The sequence below is a fragment of the Paralichthys olivaceus genome, chromosome 21 (assembly GCF_024713975.1).
Source record: "Paralichthys olivaceus isolate ysfri-2021 chromosome 21, ASM2471397v2, whole genome shotgun sequence".
Taxonomy (NCBI): Eukaryota; Metazoa; Chordata; class Actinopteri; order Pleuronectiformes; family Paralichthyidae; genus Paralichthys; species Paralichthys olivaceus.
In genome coordinates, this window is record NC_091113.1 from 1,521,125 (window position 1) to 1,543,766 (window position 22,642).

The 22,642-nt window shown below is 45.8% G+C and overlaps 1 protein-coding gene and 1 long non-coding RNA gene across 33 annotated transcripts; one reads left to right on the forward strand and one right to left on the reverse strand.

Moving 5' to 3' along the window:
* Nucleotides 1–58: 58 nt before the first annotated feature.
* LOC109647001 (microtubule-associated protein tau-like) lies at nucleotides 59–21,201 on the reverse strand. Of its 32 annotated transcripts, none has more exons than XM_069518181.1 (17): nucleotides 21,067–21,201; nucleotides 16,928–17,040; nucleotides 14,207–14,372; nucleotides 13,390–13,545; nucleotides 11,055–11,096; nucleotides 9,834–10,586; nucleotides 9,438–9,472; nucleotides 9,083–9,223; nucleotides 8,782–8,842; nucleotides 8,626–8,664; nucleotides 8,185–8,438; nucleotides 7,748–7,840; nucleotides 7,245–7,337; nucleotides 6,484–6,576; nucleotides 5,381–5,462; nucleotides 5,108–5,214; nucleotides 59–3,962 (listed from the first exon to the last, which is right to left on the reverse strand). In XM_069518181.1, the coding sequence occupies exons 2-17, from the start codon at nucleotides 17,024–17,026 to the stop codon at nucleotides 3,765–3,767; spliced, it is 2,412 nt and encodes an 803-aa protein (XP_069374282.1). In that variant the 5' UTR covers nucleotides 17,027–17,040; nucleotides 21,067–21,201; the 3' UTR covers nucleotides 59–3,764. The 32 variants fall into 32 exon arrangements, with proteins under 32 accessions (XP_069374282.1, XP_069374264.1, XP_069374263.1 ...); XM_069518163.1 differs by lacking the exons at nucleotides 13,390–13,545; nucleotides 16,928–17,040; nucleotides 21,067–21,201 and adding exons at nucleotides 11,748–11,819; nucleotides 12,710–12,778; nucleotides 17,650–19,543 and having other exon boundaries at nucleotides 11,055–11,090; XM_069518162.1 differs by lacking the exons at nucleotides 13,390–13,545; nucleotides 16,928–17,040; nucleotides 21,067–21,201 and adding exons at nucleotides 11,748–11,819; nucleotides 12,710–12,778; nucleotides 17,650–19,543 and having other exon boundaries at nucleotides 11,055–11,093.
* LOC109644507 (uncharacterized) lies at nucleotides 20,447–21,414 on the forward strand. Its single transcript, XR_002203814.2, has 2 exons — nucleotides 20,447–20,582; nucleotides 20,715–21,414. It is a non-coding gene; the product is annotated as an uncharacterized lncRNA (long non-coding RNA).
* Nucleotides 21,415–22,642: the final 1,228 nt, after the last annotated feature.

The window sequence follows — 22,642 nt, forward strand, 5'->3', positions numbered from 1 at the left end:
GGCGGACAGTGAGAGGGAGTGATTTCGGGCGCTCGTGTTGCAATCGCTCACGACGACGGTGACTTCATAGCATTTATTTTCAAATACACATATACAGCAACAAGAATCATCATAAACCAGTTATTGATCAAATGCACAGTAACGAGAACAATCACATTTCCACAACTGTACAGCGTCAGAATGAAACCAAAAAAGAGGTGACGAGTTTCTCTCACTGCAGAAACGCCTCCGGTGCAGAGGTCCAGCACAGAGAGGAGGAGGCGCTCAAACCTTCAACGCTCGACTCCTCTCGTCTGCCCTGCACTCTCTGTCCGATGTGGCCGATCAATGGAAAAGAGAACCGTGAATTTACTGTAGCATGCAGATAATGTAGCGTTGCACCTTTTAAAATCTCATGTGTCTGTTTCTTTTTAAATTAAAGAAGCGTCTTTGCAACCATAGAGATAAAATACAGTTTTATATCTATGTCAGCAACTTGTTGCACATACAGAGGTGGGAGCAAATTGTGGGACTTCATCACAACCTGAGTGTGAAGTTAATCACCTCACACACACCGTGCCTTTTTTTTTTTTAGTCAGCATATTCTACCAGAAGCATAGATATAAACAGGATATACAAAGAGACCACTTTGTGAAGGGAGGCAACAAGCAGACGGCCGTCTCTTACATGAGGAGCATGCAAGAAGTTGTTTCACTCATTAAGTCACGAGGAAAATTCATTAGGACGTTTTCTGAGAATGTGAGATAACAAATGACGAAAAGAGGAAACCGGTCATCTCCAGCTGGTTGTTAGAATACAAAATAAAAGCTTCAACACAAAAGTAAATAAATCTTCCTTTATGTGAAACGCACCGTACGGCCAAAAATATGTGGACGAGCCCGTCAACCTACTTTACTTCAGAACTCGTGATTCTGGTTTCTTCAAGGTTGAGCCTCTTTAGTCGCAGTTAAGAAAATCTGAGAATAATCAATCAAACCAGTGGTTACAAACATCAGGGCTGAGACTCCAGCGTCATACCCAGACTCCCCACTAGGGGTCGTTAGATCATCTTCAGGGCTCAAGGGAAGAAAACAAACATCAGCTTCCTCTAATCTGAGTTTTTTAAATTAGTCTAGAACTTCGTCTTCTGTACAACCGGTTGAATTATCCCAGAAAACGAATTAACTCCAGTAGGTGTAAAATCCAGGCGTCCACATACTTTTGGTCACGCTGTCTCGTTTTCTTTGCCAGGAACTTGAGCGTTATGCTACGATCCGTTACACCTCAGAGCTCGAATGACGTCGCACCGGAAAAACCCCGAGTCGACAGTCATTAGCCATTGTTAGCAAAACGAATTCGTAATAACGCAGTACGCTAACTAACGCCGTAGTAACACGTCTACAGACAGTAATTGGACAGTACTAAGTGTACGATAGAAGTGCTAGCAGTAAAAACTTTCACTTTCACTACTGTTGATACACGGAGCAGCCATCTTGGATTCCTACTTGAGGGGGCGCTCCAGACGCAACTTCGCACTCAGAGGTCGGTGAGTCCGAGCTCCGAGCTGTGACGGAACGCAGCGTTAAAGGTGAAAACAACCAGCTGAGCCACATCCTGATGAATCCTGCGTCTCTGTATCTGACTTTCTCTCCCGTTAGCGGCGCTCATCTCACCTCGACCCACTCCGGTCAACATGCTTTCGCTTTTCAACATGTTCATCTTCATGTTACGTGATTTAAAACACTCGTTTTTTATACTTTTAAAGTTTGAGTGTGTAACTTTTGCGACAAGAAATAAAACAAGTTCAATCAGTGAGCTCGAAATGCAGCTTCGCTCAAATTAGCACTGGCTGGTATGACCGCTAGCCTCTGGAGGCTAATGTTAGCTAATGTTGTCAAATTACTTTTTGATCCTTTTTTCCCTAATGCTACTGTTTTAACTAACTTTAAGACTTAGCCACAATGAACGTAGCTAGCTACCTGCGAGTGCGTACAGCAGATTAAATACTGTATTTAATGTCTCTTTCTGAATAATTTTGCCATGAACGTTACACGTTAATGCCTTAATACTAATTTTCTTCTTCATACATCAAACTTCAGCGCATTTAAAAAAAACGTTCAACATTAAAATGCACCTTCGCTCGATTTAGCACCACTGGTCTGCTGGGACCGCTAGCTTAAGGTAGCTAATGTTAGCTCACGTAATCAAATGACTGATTCTTCCACATTTGTGCTGATGTTTTAGCTAAATGCTAAGTTGTCTCGAGAAAAAGTAAATTTTGTGAAAATTAGCACTGGCCTGGTATGATTGCTAGCTTGTGGTTGTTAATGTTAACCAATGTTAGCTAATGTTATCAAAAGTCTTTTTGATTCTTCAACACTCGTGGTACTGTTTGCAAGCTATACAGGTGTAGCATTTAGCATTAGCTCATGAGTGGCTTGTTTTAAAACTTAACTACGATGAACGCTAGCTACCTGTGAATGCGAACAATGTTGCACTTTTCGTGACTTGTGGTTAATTTCCATCCTCGTACATCAAGCTTAGCGCATTTACAACAAAGCAAAACAACAAACCTTCCATCCATCTGCTTTTCAACACGTACGTATTCATTCCCGTTTCAAATACTCGTTTTTTTCATAGTGTGAACGTGTGAGAGAAGAAATAAAACTAAATTCTTCTCGCACATGAAACGTTGAATTCGTTAGCTCAAGTTATTGAATTACTTAATGTTTTAGCTAAATGCTTAACAGTCTTAGCATTTTGCATTATCTCATAAGTGGCCTTAAGACTTAACCGCGATGAGCATGGCTAGCTAGCTGTGAGTGCGCACAGCAGTTTAAATACTGTAAATCACAAACTCCTTCTGTTTCTGGATAATTTGGCCACGAACGTTACACTTTTAATTCTTACCGGTTAATTTTCCTTCTCGTACGTCGAGCTTCAGCGCGTTTACAACGGAGCAGTAACAAAAAAAACACTGACAGTAGCAGGCACAATACAAATGTTTCTTCATATCAAATACATGTCATATATCCACAGAGTACGATTATAAAACGGTGCCCCACACAAACCGAAGTTTCTAGTCTAGCTGTTCTCTTTTTTTTCTTTCTTTTTTAAAATCCAGGTTACGTCACCTGCAGCACCTCGAGGTGCAGAACACGTCGGGACGAAGCGAAGACCGCAGTGAGGTCTGAAAGCGTTTTTCTTCTGCGTTTGACGAGAAACTTTTGCTACTTTTCTTTTTAACGTTTTTTCCTCACGCGCCCGTCACCTATACCCTGTAACTGTCCCTTCTGCTTTAGCACAAACTGAACCCGAACAGTCGGCGTTTCCCTCCGATTTCCTGGTTGCTATTCTTGTTTTACTTATCACTTAAGAAAATAAAATAAAAAAAACTCGGGGGACATTGAAAACAACGTTCTGATGGGTTTACAGTGTTGAACCAGATTCACCAGGATATGTGAAGAATAATTCATCAGATTCACGAGGAGCTCTGCTGGGTTGCTTTAACTCTTAAAGGGACGTCTAGAAAAGGTGGAACTAATAGCGAACGTAGAGATCAGAGACCACAGAGAGAAATCAAGGACATCTCGGCCTACGCTCCATTTTTTTCTTGATTACTCTTCTAGGAATGGCCCGAGAACTGTTTGAAAGGTTAGTGAAGGATAAACAGTGATGGGAGCTAAAAAAGTCCTGTGAAAACAACGAGGAAGGCATCACAACTCGTCTACGTGGTCGTGTTTCTGAGGTGGCGGTGGAGAGAGGGCGGGGCGGCCGGGGTGCATTCACAAGCCCTGTTTGGCCAGGGAGGCGGACACCTGGTCCGCCAGCGTGGAGAGCTGCGGGGAGTCGGCCATGTTGATGCTGCCGGAGGAGGACACGGTGCTGAGCTGTTGGGGGGAGTCTTCCAATGAGACGATCTCGGCGCCGTGGTCGGTGCGGGCCCTGGCCTGCTCGCGGAAGCTCAGTTTGTGGCTCTCAATCTGCGGGTGACATCACAGACGAAGGTCAAACATGGAGGACGAGCCAGACGTCGACTCTTGGCCATGTAGCGTAGCTGTTACATGCTGTTTGTATAAAATTACACATTTAACCCCACGAGATAAAATGTCATCAAATGTTCCTGAGGAGTAACTAGAACCTGCGATGTGAACGCATCCAGATGTGCGTGAAGCTGCACAGCTGGCGAGCGAGTACTTACAGGAGTCCTCAATCTTTATGAGAGGGTTCGTCAGGGTGGGTGTGTTGGAGGGGACGGTCTGAGGTGACTGGGGGGGGGTGACAGCAGGGGAGGGGAGTGAGGGGCTGTCTGAGGCGCTCCCCTCGGCTTCCTTCCCCTTCTCCCTCTACAGAGGACGCCCCCGCACAGGGAATGGACAAGTGACATGCAACAAAAATACACAAATCAAAATGCAACACAACGCATGAGAAACCAAAATGGACAAACACTGACGAAAGGAAAAGAAGAAGAAGAAGATGATGAAGATGATGATAAACGATTAATTATGAAGAACAGAAAGAAAGAAAACAGCTGGTGGATGAGAAGCGTCTGAGCGAGAGAAGAAGGGAAGTGATGAAGGGATGAGAGATGAATGAACGGAGGGTTTGAAGCTGCTTTGTCTGAGTGGAAACCTTGAATTTCATGTTTCAGCCTCTAACTGAGACATTCTGCTCATATTCAGCCTCATTTTAATTAGAATTATTTTATCATCATTGATTTATTTATGAAGAACCTTAAACATCACGGGGCCTCTGAGCCCCGAGTGTCGCCTGCAGGCTTCCTCCGACAACCTCCACCAGGGAGACAGAGCCTGAGAGTCGACGCTCAGGGTTTCCAGACACTGTTGAAATATGAAGTCGTTGTTTGTGTTTCTGCTGAGTCGACCTGTGTGTTCGTGTTTCTGTTGAAGAGTGAGACTCGTTGCTGACTCAGTTTCACCCTCTAGAAAAACCGTTTCCTCTCTGAGTCCTCTGCTGCTTTCAGGTTCGTCTTTAGATCTGTGTTTTAGAAGAGTCAGTTCTGAAGCTTTGATCCGTGCGATCGGCAGAACTGACACGACAACACGACGAAGGGAAACATGTCGGTGCCAGATAAACAATGAATCTCCTGTCATCCAGATGTTTTTACCCTTTTCTGTCCTCCTCCAGGGACGTGGCCGATGTTTCCAAGAGAACCGACCTTGGACTGAACTTTAAACTCCAGCTTCTCGTTTTTGATCTCCACGTTTCCACCGCCTGAGGAAAACATAGGAAATAAAGGTTAAACACATCAAACAACATCAGGCAGAATCTCGACCTCTCGACCAACAAGTCACATGCAAATAAAGATCCAGTCCCAGTGGATTTCAATGTGCGGAGGTGACATCACATACATTTATTCAATCACACGGTTTCTCCTCACCTGGTTTGTGACGAATGTTGTCTTTCGATCCACATTTAGACTGAACGGTGCTCAGGTCAATCTTTTTGTGCACAATTTGAACCTGTGGAGAAAAACCAGGCACGGCAGAAAATCACTGAATTCATCTGAAACAGCAAAGATCAATTTACACTCAGTTTACATGCAAGTGCACACGAGCTGATCCTGTTAGTGTCCCGGAGATCACACAGAGCAAGTGTCGTCAAAGAGGGAAAACAGACGTGTGTGAAACTGGATTAGATTTTACAGTTCAGTGCTAAAAACACTAAGATCTAAAAGTGCATCTTGTTCTGACACGTGAGTGACTGAAAAATGTAAATTATCGTGTTCAGAAGTTTGTTTGATCATATTTTTGACCGGTAGATAAAAAGCCAGATGTCTCAGCCGTGCATCGCGGTGCTCGTCTGAACTGACGTCATCTCAGGCTCTCCTGTCATGGCCGCTTGTCTCGCAACACAAAAGTGCTCGGTGTCGTCTCTGCTGAGGTCAACTTACAACAACAGGCGGACTGTTGGAGAGGCCTCGGACAGAGACTCTTTGTTGCTGTGAGGAGAATCTCTCACACGCGTTGATCGGATGATTGATTCACTTTCTGCCATCAGGGAATTGAGATTATTTTAATTTGTGTAACGTGAGGATCAGTTGGAATCGAACACAAGGGATTCATGCACGTTGGCTCAGGGGCTGGTTCAGGTGGTTTCCACTTTACACCGATCACAGTCAAACCGACAAGCACAGACTGGACAGAGTTATCGAGCTCACACTGGAGCATGAGCATTACATCATGTTTTCAGCTGTGACAGAAGAAGCTTTGTGAGCACGACACCGTGTCCGAGTCACGGCGACTGATCCCACTCTAGAGAACTAGTGTTAGTGGAGTAGATCTACAGCTCTGGAGAGGTCGCGGTGAAATGCTCATGCCTGTTTATAAGTGTGCTGATAAAACTGTTAGGACGTGTTAGAGAGTCGGGGTTGAACACAGACAGGAGGTTTCGTGCACTCTCACATCCTGCTCCTCTGAGAAGATGCATTCAGAGGAAGAAGCAGCTGCACAGCTGCAGACAATCCCTCGTTTCTCTACTCACATTTCCACCACCGGGTACATGTTTTATATTATCTTTGGAGCCACACCGGGACTGCACATTGCTTAAGTCCAACTTCTTATCAAGAATTTGTACCTGGAAAGTCGATATGTGGAAAAAAGACGGTTATCCAGGGGGAAGCAACAGCAGCAGAGCTGTTGATGAGGACCAGTGCTGAGAGGACATTAGATCTTGGGGGGGGGGGGCAAGTCTGAGGTTCGGGGGTGGGGGGGACATGGCTCATGAAGGAGGACGGGGAAAAGTTCTCATTTATTCCTAACAAGTGCTGTGTGATGAGGGAGGAGATCCCTTATGTTACTGACATGAACACCTCCGGGTGCACATCTGAGATCATGATCATCGTTCTCCTCCAGGTCAAATGTCTCAGAGGTTTTCAAACTAACTCAGAGGTTTTTGTTTGTAAGATAAAAACCACTGGACAGGTTTTGATTTTACTTTTAGAATTAGAGTTTCATGAATTATCTTCTTCTGATTTAACTTGACTTTATCCCACAAATCTAAAAAAAACATCTTCCTCGGATTTAGATTTTATTCACAATATTTTACGCAGCATTTCCTCCTTACTACATTTCAACGTTATTCCTTGAACTGTGACTTCCTCTCATTTTATTCACATTCATTCTTGAAATCCAAAAGGAACAAAATCGTGTCATGGTTTGTTGCTCACTCGTGACCCCAGCACTGTGTTTCTGTCCTTCAGTCATTTTAACAGTCAAACACAAAAACGTCCAGATGTCCCTCACCTTGCCTCCTCCGGGCGTGTGCTTGAGGTTGTCTTTAGAGCCGCAGCGAGCCTGGACGTTAGTTAAGTCCAGCTTCTTATCCAGGATCTGAACCTGCCGAGTGCAAGGAAGAAAATAAAGTTCTTGAGAAATGAAAGTGGGAGCTTTCCCAGGAGGGGGGGGGATCAGCCCCAGAGGAGGAGATAAGATGTTAAAGGGATGAAGACTTCACATGTTTGTTAAATTAAAGCTGCCGTACATCACACACGTTGATTCAGCATCAACAGACCTGACGTTAAAACCTTTTGTCTGAATGAACCTTGAGCTTTCAGTGTAAGACGTAAAATAATAGTTAAATGTCTTAAAGTGGATCAGATTGAGAGAGTCCATCTCCTCATCATGTGTTTGTACAAGCAACAAAACCAAGAGAGCAACTTTCTTGTTTTACCAAAAGTTGGTTTTGATGATCATAACTGCAGAGATACTCAAGAGTCTGGTGTTGAGTTCATCCCTCAGTTACTCACATTGCCGCCACCGGGTACATGTTTGATATTGTCTTTGGAGCCACACTTAGCCTGGACATTACTATAATCCACCTTCTGATCAAGGACCTGTACCTGGAGAAACGAAAACGTCAGCGTTTAGACTCGTAAAAGTGGAGACCATCATTTATTTCACATCTGGAAGAAAGAGAAGTGGACCCTGCTGAGGTCCACCAGTCGAGATGTGACCAGAAACTCAACAGGACCAAAGACGAGAAGATAAACGTAGCAGTCAGACGGAGAACGAACTAAAAACCATTTGTCCTGAAAACAGGAAACTTAAGTTTTGGTCCATAAATATTAGAGCACGTGACGGCAGCTACACAAACACTTCACACAACCAAACACACAAAACTCTCTTCTGCACAGAGTAGAAACCTGGGACTGTGTGCAGGTGTAGTCACATGGAGTCTGTTTACCTTCCCACCTCCAGGCTGGTGCTTGATGTTGTCTGTGGAGCCGACCTTGGACCTGACGTTCTTCAGGTCCGGAATCGGCGCCGCGGCGGCCAGAGGAGCCGGCGGGCGGCTCTTCAGTGAGCCCGGGGATTTGGGCGTCGAGCGCACCACAGCGATCTTCTTCACCTTGTTGGCCTCGGCCACAGACTTGGCAGAGTGTGCTTGGCTCGAGGGGGATTTGGGAGTACCAGGGCTGCTCTGTCCACTCATGGCATCTAGAAGCAACGGGTCAAAGGTCGTGAGCGTGTCCACGGTCATGGAGGAAAGAAAAATAATAAAGAAATAAAAATAGAAATGAACCGGGAGCTATCGAGGCTAAAAGCAGAAGAAGTCTGATCCAGGTCAGACTGGAGTCGAGAGGCTGAATTTCTAATCTTCTGATTTCTGCTTTTTTAGTTTTACCTTTTTCATTTTTTGGAGTGGGAGGTTTCTTGGCATTAGCTGTATCACAAAAAATATGACACATCATAAATAAGTCTTTAAATCTGACTCTGTTTAAATGAATATGAATCAAAATGAAAACAACTCATACAAACATGTGAACTCCTCGCTCCCTACCTGGCTGAGCTGCAGTTCTCACTGAAGTTTTGGCTCCTGGGGACTGAAACTTTGCACCAGCCTGGAAATGAAAAACAGCAAAACAGTGATTTAGTTTTTTTTATTTCCGAGCAGAGCTCCGGACTCGGACTCGGGTCAGTGATCTTCACACAGCAATCACACAAATCTAATCTGTGATTAGTGATGAATGGAGGAAGTTAGGTTAGTGAAAGGAAATGAGCGGTGGTTTGAATTCACACCTTTTCAAAATAAAAGCTGGACTCAGGTCTACAGGCTACGCTGCATTCAGACCTGTACTTACTCCGGGCTGCCTGGGCCCTGGGCTGCTGGCTTTAATGGGGATGGAGCTGTGGCCGTTTCGGGCGGACGCGAGTGTTTTGTTGCCCTTGGCGACTACGGACGGTCGTTTAGGGGCAGAGGTTGGTGTGGTGGCAGTTTGAGTCTTTTTCATGAGGAGGAAAAATGACATGGAAAACAAAGGTTCTAATGACAGAGACCATAAAACAGAGGAATGATTCAACAAATGAAAATGATGGAAATGAATGAAACCGTCTCAAGGATTAAATGTTAAAGAATCGTTCTGGTTGATTCAATGAATAAACTATAGAACGACCCTTTAAATGAATTGTGATAAAAGAAATGACAGAGTCACGAACCTTCTCTGTGGAGCCGTTATCCATCTTTGCTTGAGCTACAGAAAAGAGAGAAAAGCAGATTTTGAAACGTTATTTTTTCTGTAAATTTAATATCGTCTAGTTCCAAGTGTCTGTTTCCGGCAAAAGGAAAATGAAGTGAGATCGGTGACGTGGGATATGCAACATGCAACGTGAAATCAAGAAAGTGGCTTCTGGGGGCTGCATGACGAGCAGAGTGAGCAGAGATGGAGAAACGAAAGAGCTAAAGTGGGGAGGGAGGACAACAGGCGTCTCCTCGGGTCGGAGTCTCAGGACGGACAGTGCTGCATAACAGACGGTAGAAGCTGCTGTAAATCAAACAAGTGGGAGGGCTGAACTGAAGAGGACTCGTTCTGGTGAACATCAGAGCAAACAGACCTTTGAAAATGGCGACCGGCACCATAGACTTTCTGGCTGGCGAACTTTGGGGTGGTGTTTTCTGCAGCTCGGCGGCACCGGTGGTCTGAGCCCCACCGCTGCTCCGCTCCGAGCCGTTAGACATGTCAGGCCTTGAATCGCAGGCCCCGTTTTCAGCCATGTCGTCAGACGGCATGTGGGTTAGAGGGCGATCGTTCCGGCCGCTGTTCGCTGGGTGAAGATCTTCTGAGTGAGAATCAAATGCAGATTGTGAGAGACGCTGGGTTTGAGCGGCGTGTTGACTTTCTGGAGCGACAGTTTTGGTTCCAGAGTCTCTGCAGGACTTTAAAGCTGCGTCATCAGCCGCCAGTCCATCGCCAACTTGCTCAGGGACGAGCTCCTCCCCTTGAAACAAGCGTTTGTCCCCGATGGACGTGAGGTCTTCCAAAGCCGTGCTCCTGACTAAAGACGAGAGATCGCTCATCTCCGTCAGACACTCGGAGGCGTCCAGGCTGATCGCTCTGTGAGAGTCGGCCGCTCCGGTCAGCTCTGGGCTCCGGCTGCTGGCCTCCACATCCCGCCTGACCTCTGACCTGCAGCTGAGGTCTTCAGAGGCCCACGAGGAGTCGCTCAGCTTCTTCCCACACTCCCCCACCGTCTTGTTTCCTGCGTCCTCGGAGCAGGCAGCTCCCAGGAAGTCAACGCCATCCTCAGCGAGCATTGATCCGTCGCCCGCAAGCGCGACCTCACGCCGGACTCCAGTAGCGGGCCTCGCTATTTTTATTTTGAAAAGCAGATTAATGGTGACATTCACAGAACTGGTTTGTCGTCTCCCCATGGAAAGGAAAGAATAAAGAAGTGGTGTCCATGAGGAAAATTAAGCCCTTTCATTAACCGGAAAAAGAAAGCGATGTGTAAAAGGTGCACGACTCATGAACAGTGATTAATGGAGGTTGGTTTAAAAAGAAAACACTCGAGTTCACATGAAATGAAATGAAATGGAGATGGACAGTAGAGCATCACACTGAGGTGACAGACGACAGACGCTTCATTCCAGTGAACTTAACCAACAGGTCAAATGTGATTTTTCTTATTTAAACATGATTCAAATGTGATTTTAAAGTTTTTTCTCTGAATGTGCAACACAGACTGTAAAATAAAGACGGAGGACATGAGTCCCGTCTCCTGCAGTAAATAAATCCAGCGTGCGTGTGATGGATGAAACGTAGAGCAGCAGCGTACCTGTCGAAGCTGCTCCTCCTCCTGCTGCTGCTGCTGCTGCTGCTGCAACATGAGGAGACATGAGAGCACGTCAGTAACGATCACCAGCGATTAACACACTGCAGGGAAATCAATACCACACACACACACACACACAGAGTTAACGCAGAGCAAATCATTAAAAACCATGAGGATGAATATGTGAAGGCACGAAGGAGAGTTTATCGAAGTCGGATCACATCTGTCTCACATCTGTCTCACATGTGTCCACCGCTCGACCACAGCCTTCGTCCTCTAACCACCTTTGTGTTTATGATCGTGAGCATTAAAAACACAAACATGAAGCTGAGGAGAAAACAAACTCAAGTTGTTCCGACCAGGACGCTGAGAGAAAATTATAGTAAGCTTCATTTGAAAATCACAAACACAAACGTTGAAGTCTGACATTTTGGAAAATACGTCATTATATATCATGTAGGTTTTTACAGGTTCATCACGTGGACTGTAGACGCTCGGACTGTTTCCAGTCTCCATGCTAAGCTAAGCTAAGCTAACAGGCTCATAGCTTTAGCTTCATATTTCTCATTAGTGTCGATCTGTCTCTTGGTGAAGAAGCTAAATTTCCCAAAATGTCAAACTACACCGCAGAAAAGGATGCTGGGAAACAAAATGAAAGGCAGAAGCAGCGCGCGGGGACGGAGGCGGGAGTCGTACCGAGCTGTCCCTCCACTTCACCCGGGAGCTCAGACGCTGCGTCCGCACCGACCACCTGAGCAGATGTTTCTGCTGTGGATGAACCAACGTCACTTTATCAGTTTCAACTCATGTTGCGATCACGATCACATGACCTGAACATCTGAACACTTTTTACTCAGGCTCCAGTCTTAACGACAATTTAAATCTTAGACTTTATTTTATTCTATTCTTTCTAAATTGTAAAGCCGTGTTTTAAACGGTGCTTTACTGATTTTTCATCTCTTCTCATTCATCAGTTTGTTCCTGACTAATGATCAGGAGAGAAAAAAGAAACCAGGAGAAACTCAATCTGCTGCTGACCTGGTGTTTGCCGCTCACTTGTGGTATTTCTCACGTTGAACCATCAACCTGACGGAGCCCTCGACCCTCGACCCTCAGGCCGGTCGCTCCGTCAGTGTTTAAGATCAAAGCAGGTTCGTTTTAAACGTTAGAGCTCGATGAGGAGCTTTGAGGGTCGATAGATTATTAGGAAACTCCTATATTTCAGCTGATATCTAAAAAAAACACCATTTTGTCAAAGATTCTTAAGATGTGAAGTTTAACCATAAACTTTCAGAATAAGAAAATAAACATAGTTTTCTTTTCTGTAAAATATAAATATAACTCTTCTCTGCAGCGTCATCCTGTGAAATAAATGTTTTCATATCGAATGTCTGTGAGAACCAGTCTAATCAATATCGGACACATCAGCAGGTTTAAAGTCAACAGGTGAGAAAGAGGCTGAAAATAAGAAAACAAAATGTGAGATAGAGGAAAGAAAATCAGCAAATCAAGATCAACATTAGCTCTGAAAAAAAAAAGGGAAAGTTATTTGTAAAAACAAAGAAATTGAACCGATAACCTGAAACAAAACAACTGAGACGTTAAAAGAAAAGGTTCATTTGAAATCTTTGGTTTAAGGTTTCATGCAGACGTCGTACCGGCCGCCGCCTCGTCCTCACAGCTCTGAGACACTTCAGACTCAGGCTTCACCTCGTTTCCTCCGTTTCCTGTGGATTGAAGTTAAACTGGAGCGTGAACAGGAAATCATGACAGAAAAAAAACCACGCGTGACGATCACGTGAGCTGCGAAAAGAAAATCCACACGGTTTATCAATTTTTCACAGCAGCAACATTTCACGTGTCAGGTTTCCACTTAAAGTTTAAAGGACAAAAAAAAAGACATGTTTAAATAACGAGACCTTTCATGGAGGATGATGATGATGACGCTGGATTCTTTTTTATACATTTTTGATGTGAATTACTTGTTGAGTGTTGAATTACTCGTGATTTGATTGATTGATCGTGACTGTCAGAAAATCCCAGTCTCACAGATTTAAGAGGTAACGATAGAAACGGAACACGTAGAGAAGCAATCCTCGCAGCTTTCTCAAGACACACATCCCCGGTCGAGAAAGCACTTCCAGCGCACCGGTATTTTGAAGTAGAGAAGATAAATATATATATATATAAATATATATGTATTTATGTATGTACTGCTTTTCCTTCTATCAGCTGCTACAGACGGAACAGACCAATAAAACACATTTGAACAAACACTACCGCTGCACTACTCACTCACACCTTCTACTCGTCTACGTCTCGCACTCGAGATACTCACTTTGCGTCTCGCTGTCGGTAACCGTGGCGTTTAGCTCTGCAGCCGGACCCGACGCCGCGCACCGCTTCCTGTCTGTGCCCGAGATGATGGGGAATGGAAACGGGGAGAACGACTGCACTAGTGAGGGCTGCAGACTGGGGAAAGCTAGGCTACGCACTAATTGGCCACATGGTTGATTGGGATGAGAAAGATAAGAGAACACGTTGCTGTCGGGCCGAGAACTGATCATCAGCCACAAGCGGAACAATCTGTCAGTTATTCATCTCCTGTGTTTCCTCCTCAATAATCCTCTCAGTCATCACTTACATGGACAGTTCTCTTACAAGCCTGATTGTTCCTGAGCTGAATGAGCTCTGGATGGAGACGGGGCTCGTTCTGAGGAATCTGACGATGGATTACACGGCACAGTGCAGCTGCAGTCGGGCTCTCGGGCTCTCGGACTCTCGGGCTCTCGGGCTCTCGGGCCCAGTCAAGCACGTCTTGTGTCCGTTACGTAAAGAGGGATTAAAACAAAGCGCGGCCTCGGCCCCGACTCTTTACAGACACACCGCAGCAACTTACAGGAAAAATTTAGAAGCTTCTCATCTTTGAGATTATTACAGATTCAAACTCTAACGTGAAGTTGAACTGACTGACTTGGGTTGAGTTGACCTTCGACCTCAGGACCTGAACCTGAGACGCTACTCCTGGAAGCGGTCAGAGCCTCGGAGCTGATGATTGGAGGTTAACGCTAAGGACGTCTTTGCCGTTTCATCTTTTCTACCTGTTTGCCTTCACTAAAGAAGCTTCTCTTCAGCGGCTGCACCGGTTGTCTGACCTTTCATTTTGGCGTCTCCGGGGCTTCTGTGTCCCATCTGGACGCCGTTCTCCTGGTGGTGCTGGTCGCTGATGCTCATGTCGGCTAAGGAGGAGGTCACGGCGTCTCCAGGGCCGTGGCTGTTGGAGGCGTTGTTCATGTAGTCCATTGCCAGTCGCAGGTCGGGCTGCGGAGGAGCACCAGAGCAAGTTCAGAAAACGCTGGTGTGAGGATTTGCCATATTACTGGTTTTCACGAGGACGGTTTTACAGATTAAACACAGTGATGGCGTCTTCGTGGACACTCTGTCTTCCGGTGTGCACGACCCGGTCCGTCACCACCAAAGGTAAACAGACACCGTGTCTGTGAAAAGCAGTTATTTATACATCCTGACGTGGGGTCGCCGCTTCGTGTTACAGCCTCACAGATAAAAATAGTCCCTCCTGCTCATGTGCACGCCGGCTCTCGCTGTGACGAGCTGCACTTTCTAAACGACCACTGACCGACTCTGAACCTGCGAGGAACAAAAACTCTGAAAAAACGCGACGCTCGAGTTTCACGTTTTCCGCACAGGATCCGTGATTTAAAGGAGACGTGACGTTTCTTTCGGTCTTTCTCTTCGGGGGGTGAAAGTTAAAGAACTCAAAGTCTGTGGGGAAAAAAAAACACGGAAACACCTCGTCTGGTCATTGTGATGTCATCATGTCGTCATGACATCACAATTCCCCACATTTGCATAACGGCCTGTCAGACAGCACGGCGGAAACGATTGACCAATCACAACAGAGCGGACCAGCTGGCCAATCAGAGCAGACTGGGCTTTATGGGGGGGGGGGGGCCTTAAAGAGACAGGAGCTAAAAGAGTTTGAGTCAGAGGCTGAAGAGAGGAGCTGCAGCGATGGACAGTCTGAGGACAGAGATGTGTTTTCTCAATATTAGAGCATGAAGACATTTAATTAAAATGATCCTTACAGATGCTAACTCTCTTTAACTCGACTGTTTGAACTCGTCTTCATTGGCGTCAAGTAGATTTTAGAATTTTAAGATTTTATTGACTTTTGTTTTTCCCTCTTTCAGACACTTTTTCTTGTTTTCTGAATCTCTGAGTTAAATGATCTTCATGATCCTCATGTGAGGATCTGTTTGTGTTTTCAAACATCATGTATTCATATGATTATTATTATTATTATTGTTGTTTTTCACTGTTTCACAGTAAATAAACATCAACAGTCGTGACGTGTTCCCTCGACAGGAAACGCATCAAATCTGATAAAGAGGATTACAAGTCAGATTAAAGACGAACCTCCGGTTACATCAGCAGTTTTCAGATTGAATCTTTTTTTTCTTTCTGCTGCTGCTGTGACACAATCACTCACTGTGACACACACACACACACACACACACACACACACACACACACACACACACACACACACACACACACACACAGCTGATGTTATAATCAGTCTCATCTTCCAAACTGCTCTTTCCCTGTTTGTTTGCAGATGCAGCTTTTCCAGCTCCTGATCTTCAGTTTCACCACGTTGGCACAGAAACCTGACTCTGTTTAATCTGAGGAAACTGCTCCAGGAGTTTACACCAACGTTCAGACACGACCATCATGTTTGAACTGGAATTCAATCTACTTGTTTAAAAGCAAATAATGTTTCAGTAAATGTTTGTTCTGAGCAGCAGTGGAAAGAAGATTCAGGCGAGAACCGAGCGCAGGTCACATTTTTCCTTCCACATTTTAAACTCTACATTTCTTCTTCTTCTACTGTTTAATGTTTTCTCTGCTTCCTGTGATTGGTCCAAAGAGTCCGAACAGAACCAGGGTTCAGTTCGATCCAGACCTTTCACACCTGATGTTCCCTTCGGTAGTTTAGTCCAGTTGTTTATCCAAACTTTTACCTTTAATAGTTTTATATAACTCGATTTTTCCGTCCTGTAAATTTTTGAACAGTCTGACTCAGAACGCAGCAGTTGTGTGTTTTCGCTGGAGGATATTTACCGAGCTGAGTTCTACTTCCTCCTCTCGTCTCGTCTCTCTTTAGGTTTTATTTGAACACTTGACTCGAAGTCTAAACTGTTGCTGTGGTGACTCCGCCCAATAAAACCTCCTCTAACGCTGCACTTGTCTCAGCTATGTGACCTTCTCTCCGTCCGGCCTCATATCTCCTGACCTTGGATATTTAAACAACAGCACAAACTCTCCATCGAGAGAGAGAGAGAGAGTGGGGGGGGGGGAGTCGTTTTCTGAAGGAAAGTATAAAGAAGAGGAATCGTTCTATATTTTTTCTTATTGTCAACAAATCCCACAAAAACCGACGAAGATCGTTTCCCACCGATGAGAATCATTTTTTATCCCGAGGCTGATGTGTCGTCTTCTTCTGATCCACAGATCCTCCATTGTTTCCACAAACTATTAAAAACATATGAATGAGTCACACTGTTGCCGTGGGTGACACGATCCTTCATCACCATGAGCGCACACACATATAGTTTATTTCAACACACACACACACACGCACACACACACCAGCCAGACGTGGATGAATCTGACACTGACATTAATCCCAAACAAATGCAAACTGAAAACTCCAGCGTTAGGAGGTTATTGGGTTTTTTGAGTCCGTGTTAGTGACTTCCTCATCCCGCACACGAGCAGCAGTTGTTAGCAGCAGGTAACGTAGCGTTTGTTATCAAATCAAAAAGTTGCTATTTCATTAAAAATCGACTTACAACCACCGGAAACGTTTCGCTGCTTTCTTCCACGCTTGTCGTTTTTTCCGCACCTTTCCTCTTTGTTCTGGCTCTGACGCAGGAACACGTCGTCCCCATTCGGACTCTTAACCCTGCATAGAAACTCTACATCGGTCGGGTGTTTTTTTGTTTTTATCTCCGTCAGTTGAAACGGAACAACAACTGATCTGTTCGCAGAAGAAGAAGTGAGATGTGAGCAGCGACTTCTGGGTCTGAAACCGATTCATGTTGGGTTTTAGTCTTTTCGTGGGATTTGTTGACGGTGACAAATAAAGAATCGAACCTGTTTCATTCTTTTAAAAGGAACCGAGCTGTTTTTCTTTAAACATATCTCATAAGTGCTAGATGACCTTTGTGCGTCCCATAGAAACTCTGATGAATAGCAAACTCTCCGTGCTCGCACACAGCCCCCGGACAAACGTCCCATTGTAGCATCACACATGACAGAATCCAAACAAGACGAAAGCTGCAGCCTTTGCCAAAGAAGACAATATCAGTGAGAGGCCGTTCACTGCACAGCTCCGACAGTTAGAGAGCAAACAAACTCCAGACTGAGACGACTGTAGATGAGTCTGTGTCTCGGTTGTGTGACAGGAGTTAGTTCAGTGCTTGGTTCTCTTCTCGGATCTGAAGCCTCTCAGAGATCCACTCGTCTTCTCTCTTTGTGTCGAGGGGAGGAAGATCCCGACCACAAATCTCACCTGCTGCAGAAAGGGAACGTGACAGCGTTCTTTTGTCGCAGCGTCATGAGGGAGAAAAGACGGAGAGGTCTGCTGGTGCAGCTCGTTCCTCTCGGGGCCGTGTGAAAATGTGGTCTTGGCTCCGGCCTGCAGCTCGGTCAACAGGGATGTTGACACAGCTCCAGGAGCAACACACGCAGCCGCACACTGTGTGTGTGTGTGTGTAGACGTGAATGAATTAACTTTAGTTTGATTTACAAACAGAGGTTTGCTCAGAAGACGTGGATTCATGTGAGATGAGTTTCTCCAAACAGGGAACAAGATAATCAATCGATTATTTATCATCCGGGAAAATCAAAGACAAAGATTCATCAAAGAAATAATCTACAGATCAAACAATCACAGCAAACGAGACGAACGTGATCCGACGTTAATCAATGGAATAACGTTTGCAGCTCAAAACCAAATGTTTTGTGTTTGAATGGATTTTAAAAGGTTCATTTATTATGAATAAAGATATCAAATATGTTTCAGAACCCAGGTACCGAGGATTTCTTTAAGCGTTTCGACTTGAAACTATTTTTTAAATTGTCAATCCACAGTGAAAATGCAGCTTTTCATCATTTCAGCCTGAATCGTCAAGAACAAACTGTTTCTATCTTCAAACATTCAACAGACAAAACGATCAATTAACTGACAAATGAATTTGATATTGAATCGTTTGCTGCATGTGAATTGACTCTGCTCCACATCCCGGGGGTGTGTGTGTGTGTGTGTGTGCATGTTAAAGGCTTCATCTATAAAACAGATGCTTCGGTTAGAAGCTCCGGACCAAAGAAGAGCAGCGGCTCCTCACGTCGTAGAAGAAGCGAGCTGATTCATTTTAACATTGTCGCTCGATCGAAGACTCGAAACCCTCGATTGATTTGATGTAAATTGATTTGTGGTTGTTCCGGAGCTGAAATCTGTCGAACCCAAAGAGCCTGGGTGTCGGTGTTGGTGTCGGTGTTGGTGTCGGTGTTGGTGCGATGCCGTGCCCTGGCTGCTCGTGGCTCAGCTGAGAGACGAGGATGCTGCACGTGCTCGACTGCCTCTGTATCTCTGACCTACTTTCCCCCATCGCTCCCTCTCTCTCTCTCCCTCTCTCTCTCTCTCTCTCTCTCTCTCTTCTCGGCCTCTGGCAGCCACAGACCGACTCTACCTTCCTGACATGGAGGAGCTGAAGGTGGAGCCGGTTTCCATTTTGCCCTTCGTCTACGAGCCGGAGGGGAAACCTGCTGCGGCGCCGGCCCGCACGTGGCCTCCGTGCACACATGTTCAGGAGTCGTTGTGCCAAGTGGGTTGAACAGTGTCCGTCAGGACGTCCATCACACCCCCACCACACATCCTCCTCCTCCTCAGACTCAAAGACGCTGAAGCATCTAAACATCTGTCTCCTCATCACTGCTTCACTCTCAGCTCGTGTTTGTAGAAGAGAAGAAACGACAAGTTGCATCGTCGCAGAGTCTAAAACCTGAAATCCTGCAGCTGCGAGGAATTCTTCTTGTTTTTTCATGATGTCAAATAATCAGACACACACACACACACACACACACACAGACCACTGGTTTAATGAGCCAGCGTCCTCCGTCAGCTTGGTGCCAATTAACTGGGAGTTGAATGCAGTGTAAAGGCATTTCTTCTTCTCCTTAACGAGATGACGCAATCGAGAAAAAACGCGTGAACGGCGTCTTTTGACAGAAAGTCCCGAGTCTCTGGTCCGTCGTCTGTTTGTTCATGTAAACATCAAACAATACAAACGACGAATTACACAACGCTTCTTGTTTTCATGCCGAGACTCCACCCACAATCAATGACGTCAAAGGCACAAGATGGCGTCGTTAGTTCACCAGATATTCTGGCTTCATTTTCTTTCAACGGGCGGAAGATTCATTTACACTGTGACACCAACAGGAAGGAAAACTTCAAACAGAGGTATATTATACTTCATTACACACACACACACACACACACACACACACAGGCAGACGACAGAGTACCCCGGTGATTGAGGCTGAGACTCTGAGGGAGGGGTCCGTGTGAGGCCTCGGAACATTTCAAAAACTTGCAGAGCGTCAATGAAAACTGACATTCATTTGTTTCTGTGGATCCTCTGGTGGAATGGCTTCTAACACACACACACACACACACACACACACACACACACACACACTGAGGCCTTGTAGCAGGGAGGGATGGAGGGATGAATGGATGAATGGATGGATGGAGGGCGCACATGAGACCCACAGGAATGAGAAGGAGGTGTCTGAGCTGAGGCGCAGAGAACGAGCAGCGACCCTGAATCCAGTGGATCCAGAGATGTCAGTGGATCCAGTGGATCCAGAGAGAGGCAGGTCTCCTCCTCCATCACTGTCTCGTGTGAACAGCGCACTAAGCCCTAATGGCTTCATTTGCTTTTGTCAGAGGGTTCGTGGCCAGAGTCTTTTACGCACCTCCAGTGGATCAGTGTCCGCTGACCTCGGGAGGATTACCGAGCAGAACCATATGTGTCAGATAAGCTCGGGCGGCGGAGACGCTGCGCTGCGGACGCGCTCCTCTGAGGCTCGCATGAAAAATGGGCTTGGCATTTGCGCACAGGCGTCGCATCATTCCGATTCTCCACATCCAACAACAATGTCAGATTCACGAGAACTCACGAGAGAGACGCGAAATGAACGAGGCACAACACGAGAGCGTGTTTTCCCGGTTCAGATTCAGGATTTCACGTTGGAGAATAAAAGATTTGCGTTAGAGGCTTGAAGCCCGTGTAGGCCCTCACGTGCACGAAGGGAGCGAACGATCCAGAAACACTGGAGGGAGGAGAAGCACCGAGCAGAGCCGAGCACCTCAACACCACCGATTCACCACCACACACGAACCCGACGACACAAAGAGGAGCAGAGGTTCCTCCTCAGGTCCTCCAATTATCAGATTACACATATTCCGCTGGATTAGTCTCTGTGCGTAACAGGCGGAGCGGCAGCTGCGCCGGAGCAGGAGGATGGAGACATGTTTCATCCATTCTGCCTTTTTTTTTTTTTTAGCAGGAGAATGAGGAGAAAACATGCACCGTGCGCGCGTGTGTGAGTGTGCGCGCTGCAGGGCTGGAGCCGTGATGGATGAAAACGCGTCTGCTGGTTGCAGCCGAGGATGGAGACGATGGAGACGTGTTTTTGAAGAAGCGGCTGCAGGCGGCTGTGCGCGCCGACACATTGATATCTCCATACATGTAACGCGCGCAGGCCCAACCTCTCCCACCTCACGCACAAAACGCACCGAGCGAAGGGATCACGGAGGATTTCACGACGCGCCGCTTCTCCCCCCGGTGTCCTGCTCGCGCTCCGGTCCCCGGGTCGCCGTGTTTTCGGCGGATGAGGATGAAATGTGCGGGTTTCTCACCTGAGCGCAGACGGCGGTGTTGTCTCTTCGGCGGCGGTCGGTTCACCGGGCGCACTCAGCGTCTGGACGCAGTGGCGGCGGCTGACCGGAGCGCGGCGCTGCGGGGCGGAGAGATGACGACGCGCTGTGTCCAGAAACCAGAGAGAAACATGGAGGAGACAGAGTTTCTATTGTTTTACACGAACCACCGCACACACTCATTATATAAACACGTGTTAGATAATCACGTTCATTCACGTTTCAATTATCACTAATTGATTTTAAAAACAAGTGAATTCCAAATACAGACCTAATGGTTGTTGTGTCACTATGTGAAGTTATAAATATAATATATAATTAATGAGCTCACAGTAAACATTTAAAAGCAACATTAGAAAGAAGAAAAAATAAACTTCAGTTCTTCTCTTTCCATTTATTTACATTAGGATTCAAAATACAGAAAATAATATGTCCTATACTAGTAAAGTCTTATTTTCATTCAGTAATATTAGATACAGAGAGAAGTACTTGTGAGTAGTGAGTCATTCGACAGTAATCCAGTGGAATCTTCGCAGCTTGTGTGACTGATTTGAATCCACGTTACATAACTTTTTAAAAAACTCAGTGTGGACAGATGTGACGTGAGAAAGTGTCAAAACTGAATCTGTCACATTCAGAGTCCAAACACTCGACTCCGCGGATTCTAGCAGAGTCTCATCGTCTCAGTGTTCATGACTCAACCTCACCGTCGAGGTCGAGGACGTGAGAATCCATCAGGAGAAACTGTGGCATCGTTTGACCACAGAATCATCACAGAATCACCGAGGGGGAGAAACCTCCAGTTAAAGTGTGTGGCCGTAAATCACTGAGCTGCAAACAACAGACTCGTTGGTACCACGGAGAACGTCTGAGACAAGATCTCAGTTTCTCTCCCTGGATTCAGAAAACAGCTCCAGAATCAAGGTTCTGCAGCAGAGACTGAAAACTGACGAACACTTTAACTTCTCATCTGCTGAATATTAAAAAATACCTTCAAAAAAGCTGTCAGTCATTTCCTGGAGCCTCAAGTGGAGAAATAAGAGAAAACAGCTCGGTCTGGTTCCATGTAAAGGTGAAAACATCTGCCTGACAACATCTGTAATTACAATCATTCAATATATCACAGCTTCGCCTGTCAGATCCAGACAGTTGAAGAGTGAAGCTGAAAAACACTGAGAAGTTAAAACCAGAGTTTTTCTCCAATATCCAGCAGGAAACTTTTAAAATGTGAAGAAACGAGGTTGGTGGGTTTGTTACAGTTGTTTCTCTCCATGAAAACCACGTCAGAATTAATCAGCACGTGCGGCTGCAGGGGGCGCTGTTGCTCAGTAGCAGTTACTTGGTGTTGCTTTAATAAGGAACCAGATCACTACAGGATAGATTTAAATCATCTCTCCGGCGGCAGCAGCTCGTGGCAGCTGTTGAACTGGGAATGTTCCCAGAAGAGAGACAGAAAGAGAAGGAGTAGGAGAAAAGAAAGAAACAGAGACAGAGAGAGACAGAGAGGGGGGGGGGGGGGGGGGGCACTAAGAGTCTTGTCCTGCCAACACATCAGAGC

Coding starts and splice junctions, on each gene's coding strand:
- LOC109647001 (XM_069518159.1), bottom strand. CDS start 17,973: ATGATAAATAATCGATTGATTATCTTGTTCCCTGTTTGGAGAAACTCA. Junction 9,224..9,437: donor ATAACGGCTCCACAGAGAAG/GTTCGTGACTCT, acceptor CTCATGAAAAAG/ACTCAAACTGCCACCACACC. Junction 5,215..5,380: donor CAACATTCGTCACAAACCAG/GTGAGGAGAAAC, acceptor TGTTTTCCTCAG/GCGGTGGAAACGTGGAGATC.